The sequence below is a fragment of the Amphibalanus amphitrite genome, unplaced genomic scaffold, assembly GCF_019059575.1.
Source record: "Amphibalanus amphitrite isolate SeventyFive unplaced genomic scaffold, NRLGWU_Aamphi_draft 000113F_arrow, whole genome shotgun sequence".
Lineage (NCBI taxonomy): Eukaryota > Metazoa > Arthropoda > Thecostraca > Balanomorpha > Balanidae > Amphibalanus > Amphibalanus amphitrite.
The window spans coordinates 344,257-369,434 of record NW_024881608.1 but is presented as its reverse complement, the minus strand read 5'-3'; the positions used below and the strand labels follow the sequence as shown (position 1 = coordinate 369,434).

Genomic DNA, 25,178 nt, shown 5'->3' with positions numbered 1-25,178 from the left:
CCGGCTGTGGCTTTGTGCCGACTATATTGTCTGCTGACTGCTACGTAGTGGGGCCGGGTTTTTGTTATGCTGAACGATAATGAATTGAACACTAACTTGTATTCAGGCTTTTTTAGTCGGCAAATGAACTCTGTTACCACTTACTACCGTGTTCGTGGCCACAACTTAAGGAGATTATAATTTTGAAATCGTCTATACTGAAGGGAGCGTCACATGCTAAAGAATGATCCCGTACAGGCGATGCTACTGGACTAACGGGCGAACTCTTATCCAGTCCAGTAGCATCGTCTGTACGGGATCATTCTGTAGCATGTGACACTCCCTTCAGTATAGACGATTTCAAAATCATAGATCAAAAACGCTCAAACTTCAATTTACGAATTTAAGGAGATTATAACTATCGGAGACACTTGTTCATGTATTGAATCAATTGTTATGAAAATGTATCTTATCTGGGTTGCCAAGCATGCATGATCAAACAAATTTTAACCACCCATGCCAACCATTCTTAGTGGAAATTAGACGCATCAACTTGGATCGCCACTCCCCAATGCGATGAGCTGACCCAATCGGAGCTGAACTGTCCGGCGACCGGATTGGTGACCGGCCGCTGACCTCGCCTGGGGCACGGGCCGGTCACGTGACCCGCGCCGGGCCGGGGCGGAGCGGGGCTCGCGGCGGCCGCCCGGCAGAGGCGGACGGACTCGGTGGCGGGCCGGTCGTGTGAAGTCCTTGCGGCTGCCGACTGTTCCATTTGCTTATTAGTCGATTCCATTTTGAGGGGGTTTCCATAGGCGTTTGCAGTCCTATATAAATGTTTATTAGGAGTAGCTGTCCTTCCGTCCATATAACGGCAAGATGCCGCCCTAGGTGGCCGTTTGTCTGCTCTGCTCTCGCTACGGCGCTTTGACGGCTACTTCCTCTGTCTGTTAGCCAGGTCGCAGCAGCACTGCCCCGTCACGTTCCCGGCTGCTTGGGGCAGCACTGGCGGACGTTGTCCTCCCGCCCTGCCCGGCGTCCCGTCCACACCTCTGTCAGGGCGCCGCTGCTCTCGCGTTCCCTGACGCCAGCCTCGCCGTTGGACGACTTTTTCAGTGCTTTACGATTTGCTATTACACGAGTCCGATGGTAACCCAAGTTATCTCGCATTGTACACTGTACAGCGCCCTAGTTGTCCTGCATCGCAGCCAATCGCTCAAACTCATCGTGTTTGTCGGAATCCTGCGTCTCAACAAGCAAAGAGAAATTATTAACAACATATATTTGCTGCATAAAGCGCTGTTCTTTCGCACAATGTCGTAGCAATCTGGCACATTATCTATGAAATTAATCAGACTAGACATTGAAGCACTGAAGACGAGAGAATGGTTTCATTACACATTACTTAACTGGAAGAAATCTAGCTACATTGTATTAAACGGCGTTTCAAATGCGTTGCCAATTAATAATAACATAAATCATCAGTCACCAACTTTGATATGCGACAGCCCCTTACACATAATCATCACTTGTTTAGGGGAAAATCGACTAGATTCATATAATCACTCGCATGCAAAATTTATCACCAAAGCACAAGCTCATTTGCACAGCTCATCCGTAATGTGCCCCCCCCCCCCCCCCCTCGCTTGCTTCCCACAGAAAGCGTTCTCGAGCGCCGCGTGCCTGGAAGTCTTCCTTGAATACTTTTTTCCTGGTGCATAAGTTTGACTTCCAAGCCAATAAATATATATTTTTTACATATTTAAAAGTAGCAGCATCCATCTTCTGCAATTTTACTTTATGCATGCACTTGTCCATGTCGCTGAATTGGTTGACAAACTTCATACATTTTCAAAACATAGACTTCTGTCTCCAGCTAAGCCCTGCCGACTGGCTATATAAATCCATCAGCACTCGCTCGAAAACGCACACAGACATTCACGCTCACACGTGAGGCAGTGGAAAAAGACTGCTTCACATTGGTCACCAAGCAGTTCACTTAAAACCCTCGCGGGGTGCTAAACTATCGCTCGCGCCGGCGGGGGTTTATCGCTTGCGCTCGCGGGAAACACTGGCCGTGTCTTGGTGGCTGTCCTCGGACGCTCTTACAGGGGCTTGGGCACGTTCTTGGTGAAATCACCGATGAAGTTTCCAGCCGGATCTGAAACGGTAGGAAAAGGGTTACTTTGATATTTGTGTATCGACGTTGGCAGCGATTGCATTTATAAATAATTGAAGCATTCAGTCAGTTGTAAGATAATTCAGCTAAATGGCATGTTTAATACAAGAAGCGCTGTAATTACCGTAGTTGGCGACCACCATGATCTTGCCGCTCTTGGAGCGGGCTTTGCCGACCCCCAGCTCCTTGGACTCCTTCCAGACCACCTGGGAGAAGTGGCCTGAAAACAACAGCAACATTGAGCGCAGTCGGTTATCGGGCGGGCCATCATTAAGATGATCATACTTATACACTTCGTCAATGCAGTGACTTTGCGATATCGAAGAGAGTTAACTACAGCTTATCTGCATACCGTCCACGTCTTTCATATAAACTATTTTGCTTCACGTCTACATACTGCATCTATGTTCATTGTGTTCTGTTGACACCGGATCGTTTCACTCGACTCCCTGCGGCCACTCACCCGACTTCATGACTCCCGCCTTCGGCTCGACGTCGAACTTGTGGTCCTTGATCTCGCTGTACCAGCTCTCGACGGCCTCGCGGCCGTTCACCTTGAACTTGGGGTCGTCGCTCCACACGCAGAAGATGTTCTCGCCGTACTTTTTGTCCTGCCGGTGCTCCATCTTGTCCTTCTCGGCGATTGTGTCGGCCCACTGCTGGCTGTACTTGCACATCTGGGGACACGGCCGATCACAATGCGTGAATACTGTGGAATGTGCTGCACCTTTAGAAGGCTATCCCGTTAAGCACGGCAAAAGAAGAACAGCAATTAGTTAAGTCAAAAAAGTTAACTAGTATTCCAATAGGGTTTCTGAATATTGGGCACATTTATTTCTGAACCCGCCAGAGCCAGCTGATTTCCAGGCAACTGTAAGAAGTCTTCACGCAAGCACTTCTTTTTAAATCAAACCGAACTCGTGGCCGCCGTCGGTCACATTGCGTCGCGTGTTAGCAAAATAACAAAAAAAAAATGTTGCTGCTTTAATGCATCCGTGTTAACATGCCACGGTGGGAGCCATACCTTTTTGTTCAGCTTCAGCGACGGGACCCCGTGCTTCTTCCGGTACTCGTTGTGCGCCTTCAGGCATTCCTCGGCAAAGTCCTCTTCGTCGCTGCTGCTGCTGCTACTGCTGCTGCTGCTTCGGCGCTTGCTCTTGCTCTTCTTCTTCTTTTCTACCCGCGGGGCGTCACGTTTAGGCTTGAAGCCAGCCGGGAATCCGCTGCGATGGAAGAGAAAATCAGTTGATTATAAACTCACCAGCGATTTAGTATAGACTGCGGCATCGATACCTCTTTTCACCGCAAGAGGATGACTGGTTTGATCTAGTAATGAACCGCGCTCACAATCAACATATTCACCTATCCACGTTTAACCATCGTTTCATATTTTGACCCAGGCCGGCACTCCTCCCTGTCTAGAGTTCTGCGCCACGTCCCCAAGTCGAGCTCACCCACGGGCGGTACCCTGTCGCAGTGTTCTCCCCAGAAACCCCTCTCACCCACAGGCGGTACCCTGTCGCAGGGTTCTCCCCAGAAACCCCTCTCACCCACGGGCGGTACCCTGTCGCAGGGTTCTCCCCAGAAACCCCTCTCACCCACGGGCGGTACCCTGTCGCAGGGTTCTCCCCAGAAACCCCTCTCACCCACGGGCGGTACCCTGTCGCAGGGTTCTCCCCAGAAACCCCTCTCACCCACGGGCGGTACCCTGTCGCAGGGTTCTCCCCAGAAACCCCTCTCACCCACGGGCGGTACCCTGTCGCAGGGTTCTCCCCAGAAACTCCTCTCACCCACGGGCGGTACCCTGTCGCAGGGTTCTCCCCAGAAACCCCTCTCACCCGACGGGCGGCACGTTGTCGCAGGGTTCTCCCCAGAAACCCCTCTCACCCACGGGCGGTACCCTGTCGCAGGGTTCTCCCCAGAAACCCCTCTCACCCACGGGCGGTACCCTGTCGCAGGGTTCTCCCCAGAAACCCCTCTCACCCACGGGCGGTACCCTGTCGCAGGGTTCTCCCCAGAAACCCCTCTCACCCACGGGCGGTACCCTGTCGCAGGGTTCTCCCCAGAAACCCCTCTCACCCACGGGCGGTACCCTGTCGCAGGGTTCTCCCCAGAAACCCCTCTCACCCACGGGCGGTACCCTGTCGCAGGGTTCTCCCCAGAAACTCCTCTCACCCACGGGCGGTACCCTGTCGCAGTGTTCTCCCCAGAAACCCCTCTTACCCGACGGGCGGCACGTTGTCGCAGTAGTCGCCCAGGAAGTTTCCGGCGGGACTGTAGTTGGCCACCACGTAGACCCGGCCGGACTTGGAGCGCGCCCTGCCCACGCCGACCTGGCGGGTGCTCAGCCACACCACCTGAGAGAAGTGGCCTGTCGACAGAGCGGACAACGATCGAGCGTCAGAGCAGGTCACATGGGTCGCGCGCCTTGTGTGAGTTAACTTCGTTGAAAGCACCTTTCTTCGAAAACAAAGAGCCAGAGCTAACATCCCAGTGACGATATTGAACGACCGGCGCTTGATATTATTTTGCATATGGTGCATCAGTACATAGAAACTGCCCAAGCTGTTTTTTCTGACTATACGGCTAATATGTGGCTATTGTATAGACAGCAACAGGAAGACCAAGGCGATAGTCTTTAAGCTTACGGGGTATAGTTTTGTTATAAGTGCAGGATAATCCTATAGGATTCTTGTTAGGCAGATATTAACATGCGCAAGAAAGAACAGACACCATTACGTGAGGTGATATTTCATGCTCGGCATGCAGGCAACCGGTCACCAATAGAAGATGCTCATTAGCTACGATAATGCAATTCATTTGATATGCCTAAGCCTATTTCGGTAAACAAGGCTTGTGAATCACCCATTTAATTAACGATTCTCTTCTAGCTCAATGAAAAGTCAACAATGGAATGTGAACGCAGAGCGGCCACATTGCAATCGAATGCCTGCAAGGTTGACAGTGGATTCAGCCGTAAATGTGCCTCACCGCTCTTGAGCACTCCAGGAGAGGGCTCCTTGGAGAAGTCATGGTCCTTGATTTCGGCATACCACGAGTCGACTGCCTCGCTGCCCTTCACCTTGTGTTTGGGGTTGCTGGACCACTGCGCGGGGCACACAGCGGTGGGTTAGAGCGCGGCGACGGACCGTTAGAGGTGGCACACAGGGGGCGCTACTGCACAGTTAGGGCACCAGTCGGTGGGGATATACCGAGTGAGTGGATCAAACGACGAGGATCGAGGAGCACATAGGGAAAGTGTTACTGGTGAGCTGCTTGGAAACTGGCCAGTCTCAAGACACCGGATGTAATGAACCGAGGGGAAAGGAATAGTGGCAACCGTTTAGACGGTTATTGTGCAAGATCAGCGGATGAATAGGAATGATAGTGACTACTGACTAGCGATTAATGCTGGCCAGTCAGTTTGTCAGCGATGGGGGAAAAGCTACCTTAGATAGACGTTCGCTGATAGAAACGGATTTTATTTATATTTACCCTGACTGGAATGCTGAGAAGGTGAGAGCGACTGGTATTGTGTTTGTGATTTATGAATTGGCGAACCGATGGAAAAGGAAAACATTGGTCCTAGTCCAAGATTAGCGTGGAAGGTCTTAGCATGTCACAGGACCACTTTCTGGGGTTGGTTTGGAACGCCCTTGCCCCTTGGTCAGTCGTATGAGTACCTACATACATATATGTTAGGACACACGCAAAAAAAAATCACACTTAAGGACGTTAATTCCACTGGTTAGAGGGGGGTTAGAGTGAATTGGCGGCCCTCTGGATTTGGGAACGGTTTTCTCCTACCTTGCAGTAGATGTTTTCGCCTTCCGAATTGTCCTTCCGGTGCGACATTTTGTCGTCATTTGCTATCTGCTTGGCCCACTCCTTTGCCATCTTCGTGAGCTGGAAGAGGGAAAATAAATTAGTATCCTGTAATTCAAATGAAAGCATGATGAATTCTCTACTACATGTGAAAATATTAGTATTCTAAGAAATGTGAAGCTTACCAGCATGAGTTCGAATCTTTTACCCGTTATGATATTTAACCCTCGCCCGCACATGGGGGGGGGGGGGGTGCCACCCCCAGGTAGTCTTTCTGCTCTGCACTCAACATTTTTACAGCTAGAAGCCTGATTTTTGGTATAGCTGCTTCTCTATCCTTTCTTGATGTCCACTGAAAATTTCAAGTTTCTGTGGTTTTTGGTTTCGGAGATATGACCTTGTTTTTCAGGTCATGTCATGACCCAAATGACCAATTCTCAACATCTTCCGTTGGCTATGGGCCTTGTGAGCTTTTGAAACCTTGATTTCGGCCTTTTTTGCCAGTCTTACCTCCCACCTATCATGGAACATGTTGTTCGACGATGTACAGATGTCAAGATCAGGGTCAAGGTCAACCTAGGTCATCTAAAATAACTGCGTTTTAGGCAAGCTGAATTTACTTTTCGTGAAGTTTTTCGACTGCATTTTTGGTAAAAGCTTCTCAGATCATGATTTCATGTAATATGGACACATAAACACTCGGTGCACACATCAGATACACACAGACACACACAGACATACAAACACATATCATTGACCTTGACCTAACTTGACCTGAAATGACCTCAGCAGCAAAAATCTGGTCGGGTAGTGTGACAAAGAGGTTCTAGCTGGCTTGGCACCAGAAAACGGCATCGTCATCGGTATATGATAAGCAGCGCACTTGATATCCAACGGTGACCCAAAACAGCAACATTTCTTAGTTTGACCTGACCTGGAAGGTCAATGACTGACCTGAAAAGGTAAAACTGGGTATCATTGGATTCGTCTCTTCCCAAAGAATCTTTTTTGTCTTTACCGCGAAGCTCTATCTCCAACAGGAACGAAATGGCGCGGGGGGGTGGCAACCACCCCCCTCCATGTGCGTTCTATGGATGGGAAAATGGCATGTGCGGGCGAGGGTTAATAATCAGTTAGAGGACCATCGGTATTCAGCTGATCCCCATGTACTGGGTGAGTGAAAGGATGTTCCCCATGATGCCCTGCGGCGCTCGCACCTTTTTGCTGCGCTCGAGCGGCGGCGCGCCGTGCTTCTTGCGGTAGTCGTTGTGGGCGTTGATGCAGTCCTGCTCGAAGCTGTCCTCGTCATCACTGGAACTGTTACTGCTGCTGCTGCGGTGGCGGCTCTTCGATTTGGACTGAAACGACAGAAAAGAGAGGTTAAAATAGATCACTTTAGGTTGGCATTGCTTGGAAAGTGCGGTGCTCAGGCCTTTCACACTAAAAAAGAGCCACCTGGGTCAAACGAGAAGTACCCTGCTGCTTTTGCGCCATCAGCGTAGGAAAAAAAAAATGGAAGCCCAGTATGTTATTTTAGAACCGTAAAATCGGAGACACCAGCTGACAGAGACAGCTCCCCGAGTTGAGGTAGCCGCCACAGATGCCTGACTATGTACCGCCTGAATGCCTTCTGAGCGACTAGGTACTTTTCGATCTGAGGTCACCCGCACGGGCATCGGCGTCTGTTCGGAGGACCTGGACTTTTCAGCGCAGGTAATTACCGTTGACTGTCTTTCGAATTTCAGGGGAAATGGGACGTGAAAAGACCAGAATGACTGCGTAGAGGTGTAGCAAGAACTGCCGCTCATCTGCACGGCCTAATGTGACGGCCCAAAAATCTAATACGCTTGCTAAGGGTCTTCGGTGATGTTCCATTAGAGCCTGCCCGTATTGATCGTTTTCAGGTGAATAACGCATTCATATAGATTGTCATTTATCATCATTTATCATTTATCATAGCTTGATTTATTACGGAGCGAGCGAAGCGAGCGAAGTCTTTCCTTAGATTAACGGAAATTTCTGAGTATGAGCGGCCGGCCGGCCGGCCGGCCGGCCGGCCGTGCGGACGCTTTTGCGAGGCTTATATCTCAGCAACCACTTGACCGATTTACACGCGGTAATTTTTGTAGGGTAGCTTCATTCCTTCTACCAAGTATTGGACTATTCCCGATGCATATAGGTGACCCCTTATGCACGTGCCACGTGCAAAACGAAGAGGTGTCAGTTTTGTAATTGTTGCAATATCTCGGTAACTACTTGGCCGATTGCGCTGAAAGTTGGCATGTAGGTAGGCACCCACTAGGCACTGCATATCCATGTGCCAGAGTTGGGGTGCTGCTGCACGTGCGCACGTGCAGGGGTCGTTTCCAGATCTCGAGAACGGCTGGACCGATGGCGCTCAAATTTGGTACACGGTTAGGGACCAGTTAGTAGGGTGCCGTGCACAAGTCAGTTGGGACCCATTTTGCACGTGCGCACGTGCAGGGTGCCGCTCCCAGATCTCGAGAACGGCTGGGCCGATTGTGCTCAAATTTGGCACATCGCTAGAGACCGGTCAGTAGGGTGCCGTGCACAAGTCAGTTTGGAGGTACCCCCTCGAAATTTCGCACGTGCAAGACTCACCCCCTCGCTCGCTCCGTTAGTCGCCCCAAAAGGCGCTATACTGGTCATTAACATTGTATACGTTTATTGCAAGTTTATTAGGACTTCATCTGATGTCGTGAAGAATAGATTTCGGTAAAAACGTCTCGTCTGCATTTTTTAACATGCTCGCTGTTTTCATTTTATTTTGCGCCGGTGCAGTGGTGCAGTGGTCGTTACATCTCATTGCAACAGTGCGTCACCATTCGGAGAGGTACACAGACGACCAGAAGTGGATAAAGTGGCTTGTCTGAATATATCCTTCCTGTGCCGTAGCATTATCTGCGACATATGCGGCTCAGCATGGGATGAAGACAATGGTCGTTTTAACCCGTTTGAAAATAATCCCAGTGTTGTGTAAACACATTTCCGAAGTTTTAGGCTCTTATTGTTATACAAACAGTTGATCAGTTATGCTCAAAAAGCAAAGCGATGTTTTCGAAACAAGTTGCAGTTGAGTCATGGCATCCGTCAAACTCAGTAGTCGGACCACAAGTCGTCATCGGCAGCCTCCTCCTCCAGCCACTGTTGGATCCAGGTGTTGTCCGCCGGCCTCCTGGCCTCCGCGCCGGGTCGGCCGGATGTCTGCTGCGACTGGACTCGGCTGGGCTCGGTATTATTGGCCGCCTTCTGTCCCCTGCCTGCCGACGAGCTACGGACCGTCCCCAGAGTGGGATTCGAACGGCGCTGGCGAGGCTGCGAGCGTGAAAACGGCTGTGTGATGATATTCTCCGGATTCAAGAGTCTCTCGATCAAAGTCATATTGTCACGCTTCTTGAGATATATATGCCCGGGCGGCCTTGGTTTGCTTTGTAGCTTATGAGTTGGTTCCCTTGAATGCTTTGCACCTCCGCTGATTCTTGTGTGGGCGTAACTTGTTGGGGAGTTGGAGGTGTCTTGCGGATCGGCAATGTTTCGCCTTATCTTTTGTTTTAGTTTAAGGGTACGATTTTCTTCTAACAAACTTTTGATGAATACACGCTGGTCTTCAATTGTTCGCTCCAAATGTATAATGTATTCCTCGATTTGCTCCACAATTTCCTCAGTACCAATTTGTGTCACCGATTTTCTCCTTTTCAACCCTATTGGTTTAGGCCTTTTCGGCCATTTTTCTACGCTTTTGACATGAGGCTTAGCCGGGCGCTCTGTTGAAAGGCTGCGCAGCATTTATCATAGCATTTAGCAGAGTAGTTTTAATACAACCATGAACAGTAAGATAGTACAATCATGGTACTCACGGGTCCACTTTCATCATTCATGCTGGCTTCACGCTATTAGCTTTATTTTATTTCATTCTTCTCGCTTTCTCTGTGGGTAGTTTCTTTGCTTCATTATTTAGCTGCCTCTGGAAGTCACATTTTTGGTGTGGATATTTGAACAAAACGCTGCTAAGAAAAAAGGAAAGATTTTAAAAGGGGAGAGCCTAAATAAAGTTGTGTTAGTAGAGCTACTCAAAAAGTTTTTTGTTGGTGCTACAATTTAGATACCTATAATTAAGACTTTTTTGCATACCTATATAGGTATATAACGTTTTCGCTCTATGTTATTACCCAAAATTTCCGCGGCTCAAAGCAGGTAGTTCATTTTTAACGAACAGGAACATTACATATATTGCATGCATGTGCTTCTGTCTTTGCTGCACCACTCATGTAGAAGGCTTCAAAGCGGTAAAGTGTGGACAAGGGATAAGGCTCACTGCAAGTTGGAAGAGGCGGGCTTTTAATTTCGCAACCAAAACAGATTCATTCCTTCTGCCTTACTACGTGTCTACAGTGAAGTTGTATACCTTGTAGTTTGGATGGGTGACCTACCTCCTTGTCTTTCTTGGACTTTGACGCCTTGGGACTCGGGCTGCGCGACTTGGGTGGCTTATCCCTCTTAAACTTGGAGAGCAGTCCTCCCTTCTTCTTCTCAGGGCTGGAGCTGCGATTACGTCGACCGTGATGTTTGCCTCCATCGGACGATGACGAAGACGACCGGCGTCGGTTACCGTCTGCAGATGTGAGACAAAAAGATGTGAGAGTGAGAAAGACGAATAAGATAATATTGAATAAATAAATGAAGACGTGAAAAATAGACTACATGAATTTCATAATTCACGTCCAGTTTTGCGTCTTTTTTATTTGGTGCATACAGTATTCGTGCATATTCGATTATTCACGCTACAAAACTGTATTTTACATGAAATTTATTTGCGAGACGTTTTTCTGAATATCGGTCCAGAAAATGTCGTAATAAGTGTGACAGTGAACCAGCTTTGTTTAAGTCATGCAAAGTTTCTGGAGGAGGAGAAACATTAAATGTGCAAAAAGCTAGTGCACACACCGTGACCGTGTAGCACACACAGTGTAGCTCAGTGGACACTATCTGACAATTCGAGCACCTGCTGATAGCATCTTGTCACCGATTGGCCTCTATCGCGCCCGGAGCTTCCGAGGGCTCATGACATTTCCGTTTATCCGTGTGCGAGCGATATGGCGACTTTAATCGGCGTTTGTTCGTCATTTTACCCGGGGCCGTGGCAATCAGTACCTACTCACCCTGTCGTATTAAGCACTGAGCTCTCTTAATTGGTGCTAACTGTTCCGTTATCCTAGCATTGACCAAGTGTACGCGGTCGAGTTTCTATCGCAGTTGTCATCTCGCTGTTTTTGTACGGATGCAGGCTTACGAAATCGCGAGGTGCATCGTTAAGCCGGCATCGTTTGACGTTATATAGATACAAAGTTCCGTTCGATTCTTTTTAGTTAAAAAGGTAACATCTTGCAGGCATAGGCATATGGCAGGTGTGGAAGTAACGTGCAATTGCTGTATGCCGGTGTGGTAGCCTCATATAGGTATCAAGAGCCGAGTATTACACGCTGTTTCGTCTCGCCAGAAAGCTCCTCGCCACCGCTACCGTGCCCCCGCGACTCACGTTTGCTGTCCTCCAGCGCCTGGCGCGTCTCCTTGTGGAAGGTGTCCAGCCCGGGCCCCTTCTTCACCGTCTTGATGGTGGTCGTGCTCGAGCCGTCGTCCAGCGTCTCGATGGTCTCCGTCGTGATTATCTCAATCTCCGGGTGCTGAAACACGTCCAGACATTAGTTTAAAGTTGAGCTTTGATAGAGGAAGAATTCTGGTAAATTGAGTGGTTTGATGGCATTTAATGCTCATTTGCCAGCGACTGTTGAGCTAGGGCACTTACAAGAGCGTATCTAAATCCCGTTTCAGACTTGCACGATGTATAAATCTGCAGGTATTTTAGTTACATCATTTTCGTCTCGGTGTGCTATCGGCTATCTCTTAGAAAGACCGACCGACGGTTCATCGTGATAGTGTCACACTGGGTGTCCCTTTTTTATTCCGTGCCAAACGAGTTACTTAACATAGTATATCTCAAGGGCCCTCTCAGATGCATGCCATTGATAATCTCCAAATCACAGATACATACAAGTTCCGTAGACTGTACCTGCTTTGAGGCCGTGAGTGGTTGATAAATACCGATAGGGAACCAGACGCGAGTAAAAATACGGTATCTGCGGTGCAAGTGCTGTCTCGGTGCAATGGGATTCAAAGGCTGAGCCAAACAGGCGGTCTCGGACGCTGCGGAGGGGGGGAGGGGCAGACCCCCGAACAAATCGCCGACTTTGGAAAACTCGGATATCGATTCCTTTTGCACGGCTGTGCAGTTTAAAGCAAACTGTTTATGAATGGTGTGTGGTCTTCTTTCCTTTCTAGAAAAACGACAAATTTTCATCGGTTTCGGCCGCTGCGAGGTGGGCGTTTGCCCCAAATGTTGGATCCGCCAGTGATGGGATTTAGTGACCTCAGTTATCAGTTACCACATCACTGGTTTGCTCCAGCCGCCTGTGAGGCCGCCTGTGTGACTGCGTGCTGTAAATACCGACCGATATTGGCCAATTGCTGGCTCTGGCATACTGCACCCGAAAGAGCCCTGGACCTTTCAGAAGCTGATACCCGAGTAGCACCTATCAAAGCTCGGTTCATATGACTCAATGCTTCGGGTGTGCTATCGCCAAGGTCGGACTTTGTAAAGCCTTGTGTATGTAAGGCGAGGCACGTCAACACGCAGGTTTACCTTCTCCGCGTCAGTCTACATTGCTAACCTTGCACTCAGTCGATAACGCAAATAGGTGAGCTGGTGTCGCTACCACTTGCCGAAGGCTGCCGGAGTTTGCACAGCTAACCGATACAGGCGCCGCGCTTCAAACGACATGCGTGAACAGAGGACGTTAAATCTGCAGGTTCATTACTGGGATGTGTTTTTCGTCAGTTTATGCCTGTTCGGTTCCCAGGCTCATCTAACGGGCGTTGACACTTGGAGTGCAAATATTCGGCCGAAACGCGTGTTAGTCATACGTCTTACGGCTTATCGCTCCGACTATCTCGGTACGGGTATCATCCTGCTAGCGAAGCCCGAGCCAACAGCGCTGAGGGGCCGTGGTGCTGCACAGAGCTCACAGAGAGGTGGGTGTGGCCGAGGCAGAGCAGGGAGCGGCGGGTAGAGTGAAAGGGGAGGGGGCGGCGCTTTCTGATCGCAAACTGGTGGGCGGGCCGCTGTCCCGTAAAACAAGCAGTGAATCCGGCTGGGGCATTGTTCGGTGTGTGCTGAACTGTACTGCACCGAGCAGTACAGTTCTCGACAACCACCATACCCGTTGGAGCTTTCAGCCTAACAACTACATACCTACTGCCTGACGAATGAACGGTCGGGAGTGAGCAGAGTTTGGGTGAGCTAGAGTGAGCTCAGGTGGGCTGGGGTGAGCTGTGGAGAGCTGGGGTGAAATGAGCTAATCAGAGTTACCTAAACCGGCGGTGCTGAGGTTTCGGACGGCTGACGGCTGCCTTTGGTGATTGTTGGTGAGGTCATGGGGCAGCGGTTGGTTACCCGCAGGTCAGCAGAGGTCACTGAGGTCAGGAGAGGTCGCCGGGGTCAGCGCTGTCAGTGTCAGTCGGCTGTGGGTCGCTCTTGTGAGTGCTGAGCGCCGGTGAGGTGCGCGCTACAGCCGGGCTGAGGCGGGTCCAAGTGCGCAGAACTCCACGGCCGTATAACCGCGCCAGGACTCAATTGAGGCAAGTGTGGAGCCGAGCGGCGACTGCCGACGTTTTCCCAAGGCTGAAGCTCTTCCATCCTCCCCCTCTACCCCTCACCCCCGTTCTCCACCCTCCAGTGACCCCAAATGTCAAACTACCGAAGCAGTGAGGTCGCTGTAATGACGTAATTAGACGGTGGGACACATCGCGTGGTCTTGCTGGATCATCACACCCGCCGCGTCGCCCATTGGCGTCGGAGCTCTCAGAGCCCACGGTAGCGTGCACAGACGGCATGTGCAAACTGTGCATAGACGAGTACAGGCAGCCAGAGTGCCCCAAACAACACAGCAGCTCCTCCGTCCCCAGATCGTATCAGCGAGCACGGCGGGGTAATGTGACCGGCTGGTGGTCGCAGCATGTGCCTCGTTAACCCAATATCGCCCTGTATTTGACCGCGCTCGGTTAGAAGTTCACATACAGTGAGAGTTTGATGTGAGTATGATCGTGAGAAGACACGGATGTGAGCATGAACTTACGCTGCATGACTTTGAAGTCGGAGCTAAATGAAATACGAAGTAAGGTTATCACGCCGCCCGCAGCTGGATTTCCACGTTAGGGTCTACCTACTTCGTAAATTTAAATTATGTATATTCATGCATATGAAAGCAAGTTTACAGACCAGTATAAATCCTCAGTGACTGAACAGAACTTCTTTAGTTTATGGAATGAAACTTCCCTATAACCGTAGGCGTAGACTTTTCCAGCTGCGTATCCGTTTCCTTGAAGCCGACTCGTCTCCACGCCAACTGAACCGTGCTCAGTTCCAGGGTATGTAGGTCCTTCTGCTAAACACGTGCAGATGGACATATACAGTACCCACACACCCCGAAAACCTAGCCTCGTGACCCGGACGGTCTGGTCTCGGCGTGACGTGAGCGGGAGCTCTGCAAGAGCCGCCCCTGGAGCGCGGCGCAGATGGTCCGCCCACGCCTGGCTCACGACCTCCCCTTCCCTCCCCTCCGCTCCCCTCCCCTCCCCTCCCCTCCGCTCCCTCACTTCCTCTCATCCCGATGTGATCCGAAATAGGTCGGTAAGGCGCTGTACGAATACGATTTGACGCATAGGCATCACCACACTCTCTAGCTGCACTCAGCGCGTCTGTCTGTGCGTTGACTGTAAGTAGTCACTGATCTGGCGTCACGGTGCACGGCCTTGTGCACCGGCTCACGGTGGGAGCCGCGCGTGCAGCGATCACTACATCTGGCGGCCCGCGGCTCGCGTGATGATGAGCCGCGAGCACGGGATGGGCCGGCGCCCCGACCACCCGCCGTGTTTGGTAAACAGCGTCAACGTGTCTGTGAACCTGACAGGCGTGTGTGGCGTGTACGGTAACGGAACCTGATCGGCGTGAATACCTAGATGTATGTAGATGAGGTCTTTGCGGGTTATGGATTGAGGATAGCAACAGGTAATAGTGTGCGTTGTGTATCCCTCTGCTAAATTACCTGACTTGGTACGGAAAATATGTCAGCTCCGTGCACGATTATGGATACGGATTGCATTGAAGGAAAGCTTGCTGGACCTGACGGTAGCTAAGTATGCGAGTTAAAAGGCGTTAACTAGCCGGTCACGCCATTGAACGGTCCAGGCGCCCGCAGGAACCCAACATGTTTCCTAGCGTAAAGCATGCACAAAACATGGCCCCGGAATGTTGAGCAGTGTGCATCTAGATTCAGTACATGATATTAAGTTCATCCAAACAGTGATCTCAGTTTATCGTTTGCCAAACTACCAACGATAAGACCCACGATGGTGGCCCACATATGTCCAGATACCCCTAAAACCTCGCTCGGCAACAGACCCTAAAACCGCTCAATTAACCCTATTAGTGGCAGGCTCCTGGCTACCCCTATTAGTGGCAGGGGGGGGGGCTGTTTACGACCCCCCCTGATATCTCGAGATCTAACGGGCCAATTTTCAAAATTCAAACGGCATTCGATTTCGCTCAACGTGATCTACATTTCTTATGAAATAAAAATTAAAAATGTCAATAGGGGGGTAGAGGGGCGTAAAACGGGCAAATTGCAGATACATTTTAGACTGTTTATCACGGCCAGGTTTCTGAACCAATCTTAACGCAACTTTTGCCGATCGATAGAGAATGAACCAGGAATTCACATGGATCCTAAAAATATGCATTTTCAAAAAACATAGGCGGATACAGATCATTGAGATTGGGGGTACACAAAAAGTATAGTAAATAAGGTTTTTGTTGGTACTGTTTCTAAAAAGGGTGGTTATGGTCTTGTTATGTTACAATTTTCTTATGAGAGAACGACTACAATTGTATTGGTCATGCATAGGCGGTGTCAGGGCACCTATGTTGGGAGGTAAAACATAACCCCCCTTTTTGGACGCCTGGATCCGCCTATTATAGCAAAAACGTGTCAAAAGAGGATGCACAATAACTTTGTATATGTTATCACATGATACCTTTCATTCACTGTTCGTAAAACTGGTGCATACAGTTACAATACATCAGCATCGTGATCTTCGCCCAAATGACTCGCTTCACGAATAGGACCCCGCAATTCCCAGTGCTCTGGAGCCGCCCCTGGTAAAGTTATGAACTTGAAATTTTCAGGGAATGTGCCCAATTTAGTTTTAGGAAAAGTCAGAAAATTTCAGCATCGTAGCTTCAACGGTTTCGGAGATATTCCCGAAAAACCTGAGGGGTGGATGAAAACAACCCCCCCTGCCACTAATAGGGTTAACTTTCATCTGAATACGGCAAGAAAGCGTGCTATCTTATGACTCTCTCACGCTGTGAATATGCACTCGTCGAGTGATTTAACTCTCACGGTCAGGATATAAACATGGGCTCCCTGTCGACTGAATGTTTTGTCGGCTGCGTGGGAGTGTTTTGGATGAGCCCGGGGCAGCCCTCAAATCTGGGCCCTGTTTTGCCATCGCTCAAATGTGGGTCCCGTTCGGTGAATACTCATTTGTTTATCGCGTTTGTAAGGGGGCATGAGACAGCACTGGAAAGGACACAAGACGACAGTCTTCTCTGGAAGATGCACGGCCACGGGGGGGGGGTCACTCGGCTGTGAAGGGGACACGGAGTGACACTTTTGGGTCCCGAGACGCGGTAGAGCACTCACTCGTCTGTGGATCCCGTTTGTGGGGTCGGGGCGCCACTCGCTCTGGAAAGGACACGGGTTGGCACTTGCCTCAGGAAGAGACAAGGGCGACACTCACTCACCTCTTTGCTCCGTTTGGACTTTGGATGGACACGGGGCGGCACACACCCGTCTGGTGGAACCAGTGGCACTCACCGGGTCTTGTTTTGGCCGCCTAGGGAGCTATACTCACCTGGGGGTCCCGTTTGGCGGCACGGGGATCTCCACTCACCTGGGGGTCGCGTTTGGTGGAGGTCTTCACCTCCTTCTTCACCACGGACGGCATGGCGCTGCTCCGGAAATCCAACCACCTGGGGGAGGCGGCATCGAGCGTCAGCGTGCCGCCCGAGCCGCTCACAGGGAGCTGTCGGTGCGCTCGGCAGACGGCCGACATGGTGACGGCGGCGCGACGGTGCGCTCTCTGCAGCCGCCGACACCGGACTGACTGCCGCCGCGTACTGCACTGCTCTCTGCACAGCCCGCCGCCCGCCGCGCGAGGTCGCCGCACGCTCCAGTGCCTCCTAAACACCCCGGAAGGCGAGCCGACCGCGCCGACCGCACTGACACCCAGAGGAAGCGCAGCCGCGGAAATGGCCGCCACGCCGAATTCAGGACACGCTAATGTAAATGGTATGACGGGACTGACGTAGAACGTATACATATGTGTGAGACCAAGCGAATACTCGGACACGTACCGCTGTTTTTATTGAATAATTAGAGCAGTCGGTGGACCAGACACCAGTGACCATGCCGATCTACCAAATCATCCTCTGATAGGAGTTTGGGCAATTGATCCAGATAAGCCATTTCTGGCAGACTATCCCGAGTCTCTGCTGATACTATTGGGTTAGCTGTTGTATTTAGTGGCTGACCCGCAGCGGCAGCCGACGATGGACAAGTGAAGCGGCGGTCCGCAGTGTTATGGGCGGCTGGTGGAAAACCGAGCCGCGGGGCGTTCCACAACATGCAGCCGCCGGCAGCTGTTTGGTTTGTTTGCTTGCAACCGAACAGTGGATGGAGGAGGGCGGTTGGTTGTTATCTCATATTCTTTCCTAGTCGTGGACATACACGGATCGTGATGGTCGTAAGTACAATTGATAAGGAATTAAAACGTTTTCTCAGTAAATAGAAGGAAAAAATCAAATTTATTCCGTGATCTTCTGGGATGCATTTTAAACTACAGGATGGCAGCGAAAGGGACCGGGCCTATTTTTCGAAACTTTGACGATTATCTGGCTGTTTTCTGTCATCCCAGCACAAGTTATGTCATGCACTCACGGCAAACAAAGGTTTCTTTTCGTGCCGGCTGTCTCAAGCCGTTCATTGTCTAACTAGTTTCCAGACGACGTCACTTCTCCGGCACATTGCTGCGGTCACGCGGCTCGAACCCGAGCTGGTCGGCGGCCGCAGTGCAGTCACATGTTCCTGATTCACCGTCTCGTCCCCAGCTAGGAAACGAAACTCCTCCAGTCCGCCCCTCTCCGCTTACCCCCACCTGTCCACAACCTGCCATCACATCTTCTTCGCTCTTAGAGTTCTAAAATCACAGCACACAATCATATCCCAAACCGTCACCTGATGAGTGAATTCACCCCGGTCAGTGGGCGGCCGTCATGAACAGCCCGCGATAGCTGCAAACAAACTTTGCCCGGGCGGCACTCCCGGGCGGCGGAATGCAATCTCAATCGCTACCGTGCAGCCTCCTCATAAGCACGAGATTGGCCTATTTAGATAAGTGTGGCTCAAATTGCGGCCGCCCAGCCCACTAACGGTGGGCCGATTGCAGAGGCACCGGCCGGCAGTGCGGCTTCCGCCCCTTGCTCCCCGCTAGCCGCCTGACTTACGCCGGCCTCGTGTTTCCTCTCATTCTCCGCCGCTGTCTTTATATCAAGTAATTACTCAGACGAGGGAGCAGATAAAAACAGCATGATGCATGGACCGATAGACGTGCAGCGCGACTTCTGGGTGGGCTTATCACGCGCGGATATTTGTCATCAGCTAATTGGGTTGATGCAGCCGCCCACCGGTCAGTGCACAGTCGTGCTCCGTTTATGGCTCAGAGCTTCTGAGCGTGGCGGGACAGCTAATGGACTTCTTATGTAGAACGTCTTGCAGCTTGGGCACCGTAGGCATGCCTACAGTGAACGTGAGCTACCTAAAGTGTGCGACTTTCCTGTTTCATTTAGCGCTGCATGGTGATGTCTATCTATAATTATATTCGTTCGTCATCAATACTTTCTGTATCTGACAACATTTTATTGTAAACGCGATTAAGTTATTTGAAGTTTCTTCCCTTCTGTGAGATTCCTATACGACAATGCGTGGATGGTGAGTTGGCATTACATTGGCACGGCTAGTGTGCAATGGGACTAAAGAAAAAGTCGGACACAAAGAACCAAGTAACAACACCGGCCATTTGTAGATAAAGCACACGTTTCACGATCCTTCCGAGTTAGTGTTTGCAAGGCACTATCATCGGCTTCTCGAGGGTCGGTTGCGCATTATCTGATACTGCCCTACCCTGCCACGACCCTCATTCCTAATGGTCCGCCCTCACGTCCGTGCATATCTTCATCACGAGCATTTCCCGAGGGGCGGCGAAGCAGGGGAGACACGCCCGGCCCGGAGGACTGGCCTATCATATCGACTGTCACGCACAGTCGCCGACCGATGCACGCACCACCCGACAAACAACAGGGCCAAGGCGATATATCGAGAGCCAGACGCTAATATTGAGGGCCGGCCGGCAGACCGAGCGGGATCACCACACCACCGCTACAGCCGACACACTAATCCAGTCAACCGGTGTAAAAAGGCGGATCTCGCTGACGAAATATGCGACGTCCGTGCGTTTTTGACAGAAGCCTGCCCTCTAGCTGGACTATTTACGGAACAGGGCGCCTGTGGAGAAAACAGCGCAGACACCAGCTGCGGAGGCGTGCATTGCAGAGGGCAAAAATAAATGTTACAGTGCCGAGATAAGTGTTTCAGGAAGCCGACACAGACATAAGAGATGAACGAGGCCGTACGGAGTAGCTAGACGGAGTAGCGTCATTCGCCCGTGAACTTATACGCGGCAGATGTGATGGAGCATCATTTTAGTTGCCGCCCTGCAGACTCTAAAAAGCTCCGTTCAGAGCTGCTCTCGAGCTGTCTCGTCAGGCACATCAGACAGTTGACGTCCGCTGGTCGAGTGTGCGGCTCACAGGGCCGTTTGTGGGCCGGTGCCGAGTCCAGAGACTGTCTGCACGACTCGGACTTTGTCGCACCGTGCTCCATGTGGAATTTCAGGGATTGGTTCACGGTACTTCAGCCGTGTCTCATTTCCACAGAATGTTTCTTGTTCCACTAGCATTTGTTCTTCATGCGTCATTTCATGGCGTCGTAAAAATCTTGTTCTGTGCGAACCAGTAACCACAATGAACACACATCGCATTCCGATCTCCTTACAAAAGGTATGAACCAGAGACTGCGCTTAGAGCTGATGACTAGCGAACACATGCAGTCCACATTTCAGTCTGACCAGTCTGCTGATGCTGACAGCACTCTTTTGTTTGCAGTCTGGGACTGGGGCTCCTCATCAGTCTGCCGATTGCTGACTAGTGACTACGCTGTTTAGTTCTGTCTGTGACTGGGACCACAGTCTGCCGACTGCACTGACCCAAATTCTGCAGCTGAGCCGACCATTCTCCGCTGACCATCTGTGCGACGTCCACCCCACTGCCCAACTGCGCTGATAGCCCTGACGCAGCTGCCGGTGGGCCGGTCCGGCTCGGACCCCGCTCGCCCACCGCCCGTCCCCGCCTCACTGCTACAGCTGAGAGCCGGCCACCGGGCACCTCAGCGGTCCCGGAGACGGTCGGAACGCCAGCGGCTGCGACAGTGGCGACAATTGCGACAAAGTGCCGACGGCAGCGTGCACCGTCTGATGCCTGAGGGGTCAGAAGGTCACCCAGCGAGGGCGCACGTGCTGATGAGTTCACGGGGCCACGAGTGTGAAATGTGACCGTTGCGTCACGGCAGATGATTGTGACTCAGATAATCCACGTGATGCGTGATCCGCGTCGTCGGAGTAGGAAATGCATATTAGTACTTTGGATAATGACCCAAATGTGCTACTGAGCTGTGAACGCTTAGGTCGGTTGCAATTTGCAACGGATGCAGAACTCAGGCAACAATGACAGGCAAATGACGTTGCCTGCAGTCCGCATACCTTTCTAACCTGAACACAATGAAGGCTAACTCGCTGCAGAGAAAAACAAACAGCCGAGTCATCGAACTGATGTGAGATACAATAGACAATGATCTGACAAAGCGCGAACTAGAGATGGATTTGCTTCGCAGGTGATTGCTCAGGATTGGCTCGGCCATGACCAGACCCAACATGGATATTGAGCTGGGCATGAGCTGAAGCACGAAAGTACGCGTCGGTATATGGACATTGCGGAAGAGAAATGAAGGCACCGGAAATCATACTTCCGCTTAAGATACTAGACGGAAGGTCGTAACTCTAAGCTTTATTTAATAACTGTTGAGGTTATTACTTCATTTAAGTTGCCGCGACACGGTGAAATTGAAGTCTCTTCGATTCCGTTATCAGCTATCAAGTGGGTCCCGTTCTAGCAACGTCCTAACGGCTTATCGGACAGTGGTCTGATAGTGGTATGTCCGTCCAGTGTCCCATAAAATGTCAGCTGGTGTCATTCAGTGTCAAAAAGTGTCAGTCTGTGCACACACTTTCCGATCCATTCATGCCACTTGTGTCATATGTCGTCTGACGTGTCTGTGCATACCACAGGCGTGTTACCGGTCTGTGAAGTCAGTGTCATGTGGTGTCATGCGTCTGCAGGCACGGGATTTGGTGTCAGTCAGCGTCAGGTGGTGTCATGTGTCAGCTCGGTGTCAGTCAGTGTCAGTCAGTGTCAGACGGAGTCCCTGTGTGTCAGTCTCAGGCGCCAGACGATGTCATGTGTCGGAGCGCGGTGTCAGTGTCAGACAATGTCGGAGCTCGATGTCACGGAGCCCGTTTCCATGTGTCGGAGCTCGGTGTCAGTGTCAAGCATTTAATCACAGCTCGGTGTCAGTCGGGGTCGTCCCGGACTGGCACGTTTCACGGCCACCGGCGATCAATACGGCACAGACACTGCGAGAGCTAACGACCCTCTCTCCCTCCCTCTGCCGAGTCGGGCAGTAAGGCCGACTCCCGACTCAGCCCGTACAGTCCAGGCGAATAAACGGCCAAATTGACTCCCCGTGGTCCCCGACCGGGAGGCCGGCAAACATTGCTAGCAAAGCGCCCGTTAAACGCCCGGCCGTTTCGATGAAATCGCCTTTTATGGAGCCATGAGCTCCTGAGAATTGTTGCGACCATCGGGCTTGCTTTAATTTAACAAACCTTCACTGATAATGAAGTGGAATGTGCCGTGGAATGTTCTTTTATCGTGCAGCCCTCACCTGTGCATCGACTCCTTACAGCCAGCCTCGGCGCCCGTTTCTCGACCGCCGTAACTATGCAGCTCTGAGCGGCGGCCGACGGCGCGGTCCGACCTCAGGCGTCCCCCGCGGCACTGCCGGGGGTCTCCCGGCCGGCGGGCACAGAGCGTGGCGCGCACGCGTTCCTCTGCCCCCGACCTGACAGAGGTCACCCGGGCCTACCGGACGAGACTTGGGGAGGGCAAGGGACAGACTAGTCGCAGCAGCCCTCTTTGATCGACTGTTCATGTTTTGTAAGCAGTCCTCTGATTTCGTGGCGTCGGCTTACTTTGTGACGTCAGTAAATCATAAACATTATACTCGGCGCGCATGTGGATCAATTGCGGCGCATAAAACACCGGGAAAATAACGGCAAAAAACGGCAGGGCACGCGTCTGTTCAGAATCGCGTGTCGCTGGTGCTTCCAGTGACAACAGGCCGAGGTGGAACAAAAAGCGCCACTGTTTCACGGCAATCCGTGAAAAACTGCCCTGACCTAAGATTGACGTGAAATGAGGCGAATTTCCGAAACTAGCCACAATTCAGGGGCGGGACCAGGCCGTGGGAGTAAAAACTGACCTTACACGTCCGCAGGAATGTTGCAAGGAACTGGAAGTGGTCGCGTGATCGGACCTCTGGCCAACAGAGAGGCCAAATAATGACCTCGGCTTTTACGATCCTGTCCACTTGTTGGCTGACCACGAGAGACGCGACGCGAGATGGTTAGAATCACATGCAGATAGTTACTTGTCTAAACTGCGTACACGAGCTAGCCGGTCGCATTTAGGGCAGCTATTAGCAGTGAACCGTTATATACCTGGTAGACGACCATTTCCGTGACGTCATAGGGAGAATTCGTGCTGGCTGACCAGTGTCCACTACCTATCGTCAGAGGCAGTTGCGCTGCAGATGGCTATTGCCTATCGTTGAGATAAGGCCAATGGTTAGCGATGATGTTTAGATTAGGTATTGCTACTCCTAGAGGTAAACGCTAAGAGGCTGCCCTTCCCTAGAGGCATCTTGATGACATAATTACATGATTTGCCAAACAAATGGACAGCAAATTGTCACCTTCAGACGTTGGTTTACCAATGTGAATTGCAGGCTAGTACTCCACTGTGAATAAACCGTTTAAACGTCATCATCCGAAGAGAAGGCGAAAACCATTTTAACACCTGTCGATGTTTGCCGTCGGTTCAAAAATGGCCGGCGTAGGTACAGTCCACAGCAGAAGTAATGTGGGGTTTCAGTCATGGGTATGTTCTGCTTCTGAAGCTTAGGAACGATTAGCCAGACTACAATGAAACTTTGAATGTAGCTTATATGTATTGTCACCCTTGCAGCTGCAACTTTAGCTATTGACATCTTATTTTCGATCACTCCGCATTAAACAATCGCCAGTCAAAGCCAACCGTTGAGATTGGTAAAACCCTACATTACTTTAGCGGTGGGCTGTACCTACACACGTAGTTTACAAAATTAATGTAACAATGTTAACTGAGCTAAGGGCTATCATTCACCGTTGTGTAACAAATGTAGGACGATTGACGTTTAGTGTACGGCAAAAAGCCGTCCGGAGCCAACATATCGAGACGGACGCGGCTCACGCCGGACGAACTGCGGTCGTTTTTCTGACCCACTTCAGTCCTTCACAGTAACTGGAGCTTGTTTGACCTGAGATAAAAACTCTGAAAGCTGGTGCAAAGCGTGAATAGTAAATGATACACAAAGCAATTGGCACATGGACAGAAGAACGAAATGAATAGCATAAATGCTCATACAAAGGACCATTCTCTGTTGCATCGATTTCGATGAGCATCGCTACATTTTGGGGAGTGATATTCGCTGCATTGATGACCTGAGCGTGTTGCTTTGCGGGTAGGTATATCCGGTCATCCGGTCAGCCCGGGACTGTTTTTCGATGAATTTCAGTTTGTGCTAATGAAAAATATCGGCCAAAAATGATATACCTAATTTAGGAATTTTGCTAATAAGCGTCCAGATCCGGACTTTCCTGGCATTTTGTGCATCCGATAGTAGGACGGGCTTACCACAAAATGCTCAATCGCACGATTAGAGCTACGAGTACCTACCTTTATCTGGTAATCTTTGTAGTTAATTGAATTGATTTGACAATTTACATTTTACCTACCTAAGGCTCGGCCTATACGGACGAGGTATATCATATGTAATTTGAATACTTTTTTACAACGTCATGTGTGACCTTTTACAGTGATTCGGCTTTTACAGCTTTCACTGGGATTCCCAAGCTAATTATCGTTATGTAGGCTGTAACGGACACTCATCCGCGCTTCCATTATCTGAAAGGTTTAAAATCAAATTTTAATTCCCATTAGGGCAAAACGCCGTGTCAGTGCGGCCCTTCCACAAATGATGTTGTGAAGCCGAGGGATAGATACTATATATTTAAGAACCCCTTTTTTATTTAATGGGGCTTCTGTCTCCGCCTTGCGCCCATCGTCATCTAAAATTACCACTAGAGCTTCAGACATCCTTCTTCTCTCAAACTGTCTCAAGCCGTCTCTAGCGGCTTCTCGCTCCAACACCCGACCTCTCTCATCTGCTACGCCCCAGCTCCGACATCCGGCCTGAAACGATCGCCACCTCCTCCACCATTCCAGTCTCGAACTGCCCCCACTCCCACCGCTCCACCCTGTTAGACCAGAGTGCCTCCCGTCCTTACCTTTTCTCGGGAGTCTGCGCTGCGCGTGCGGCCGGCGACTGCGTGTGGGCACCTCTGGCGGGGATCCGGCGCTGTCTGTACCCCGCATACGACCGGCCCACGCCACACTATCGGTGATACACTTATCTGTGATTCAGGCCACGACACCGGGGCGTCAACGCCC

At 50.9% G+C, this 25,178-nt stretch overlaps 2 protein-coding genes across 2 annotated transcripts in view; one reads left to right on the top strand and one right to left on the bottom strand.

Moving 5' to 3' along the window:
- Positions 1-25,178, top strand: part of LOC122381052 (WD repeat domain phosphoinositide-interacting protein 4-like) — a 93,822-nt gene that overhangs the window by 48,369 nt on the left and 20,275 nt on the right. The gene's annotated exons all lie outside the window — the stretch shown is intronic.
- On the bottom strand, positions 1,243-25,178 carry LOC122381050 (protein PRY1-like). Its single transcript, XM_043364758.1, has 12 exons — positions 25,016-25,178; positions 17,072-17,150; positions 11,541-11,685; positions 10,435-10,616; positions 7,201-7,341; positions 5,966-6,064; positions 5,150-5,264; positions 4,382-4,529; positions 3,183-3,381; positions 2,622-2,835; positions 2,283-2,378; positions 1,243-2,140 (listed from the first exon to the last, which is right to left on the bottom strand). The coding sequence occupies exons 2-12, from the start codon at positions 17,123-17,125 to the stop codon at positions 2,085-2,087; spliced, it is 1,449 nt and encodes a 482-aa protein (XP_043220693.1). The 5' UTR covers positions 17,126-17,150; positions 25,016-25,178; the 3' UTR covers positions 1,243-2,084.

What these genes read in the sequence shown, in the direction of transcription:
- LOC122381050 (XM_043364758.1), bottom strand. Translation starts at nt 17,125, where the DNA reads ATGCCGTCCGTGGTGAAGAAGGAGGTGAAGACCTCCACCAAACGCGAC. An exon ending in GGCGCTGGAGGACAGCAAAC is followed by an intron (nt 10,617 to 11,540) that starts GTGAGTCGCGGG and finishes TCACATCTGCAG; the next exon opens with ACGGTAACCGACGCCGGTCG. An exon ending in GGCGGGAGTCATGAAGTCGG is followed by an intron (nt 2,379 to 2,621) that starts GTGAGTGGCCGC and finishes TGTTGTTTTCAG; the next exon opens with GCCACTTCTCCCAGGTGGTC.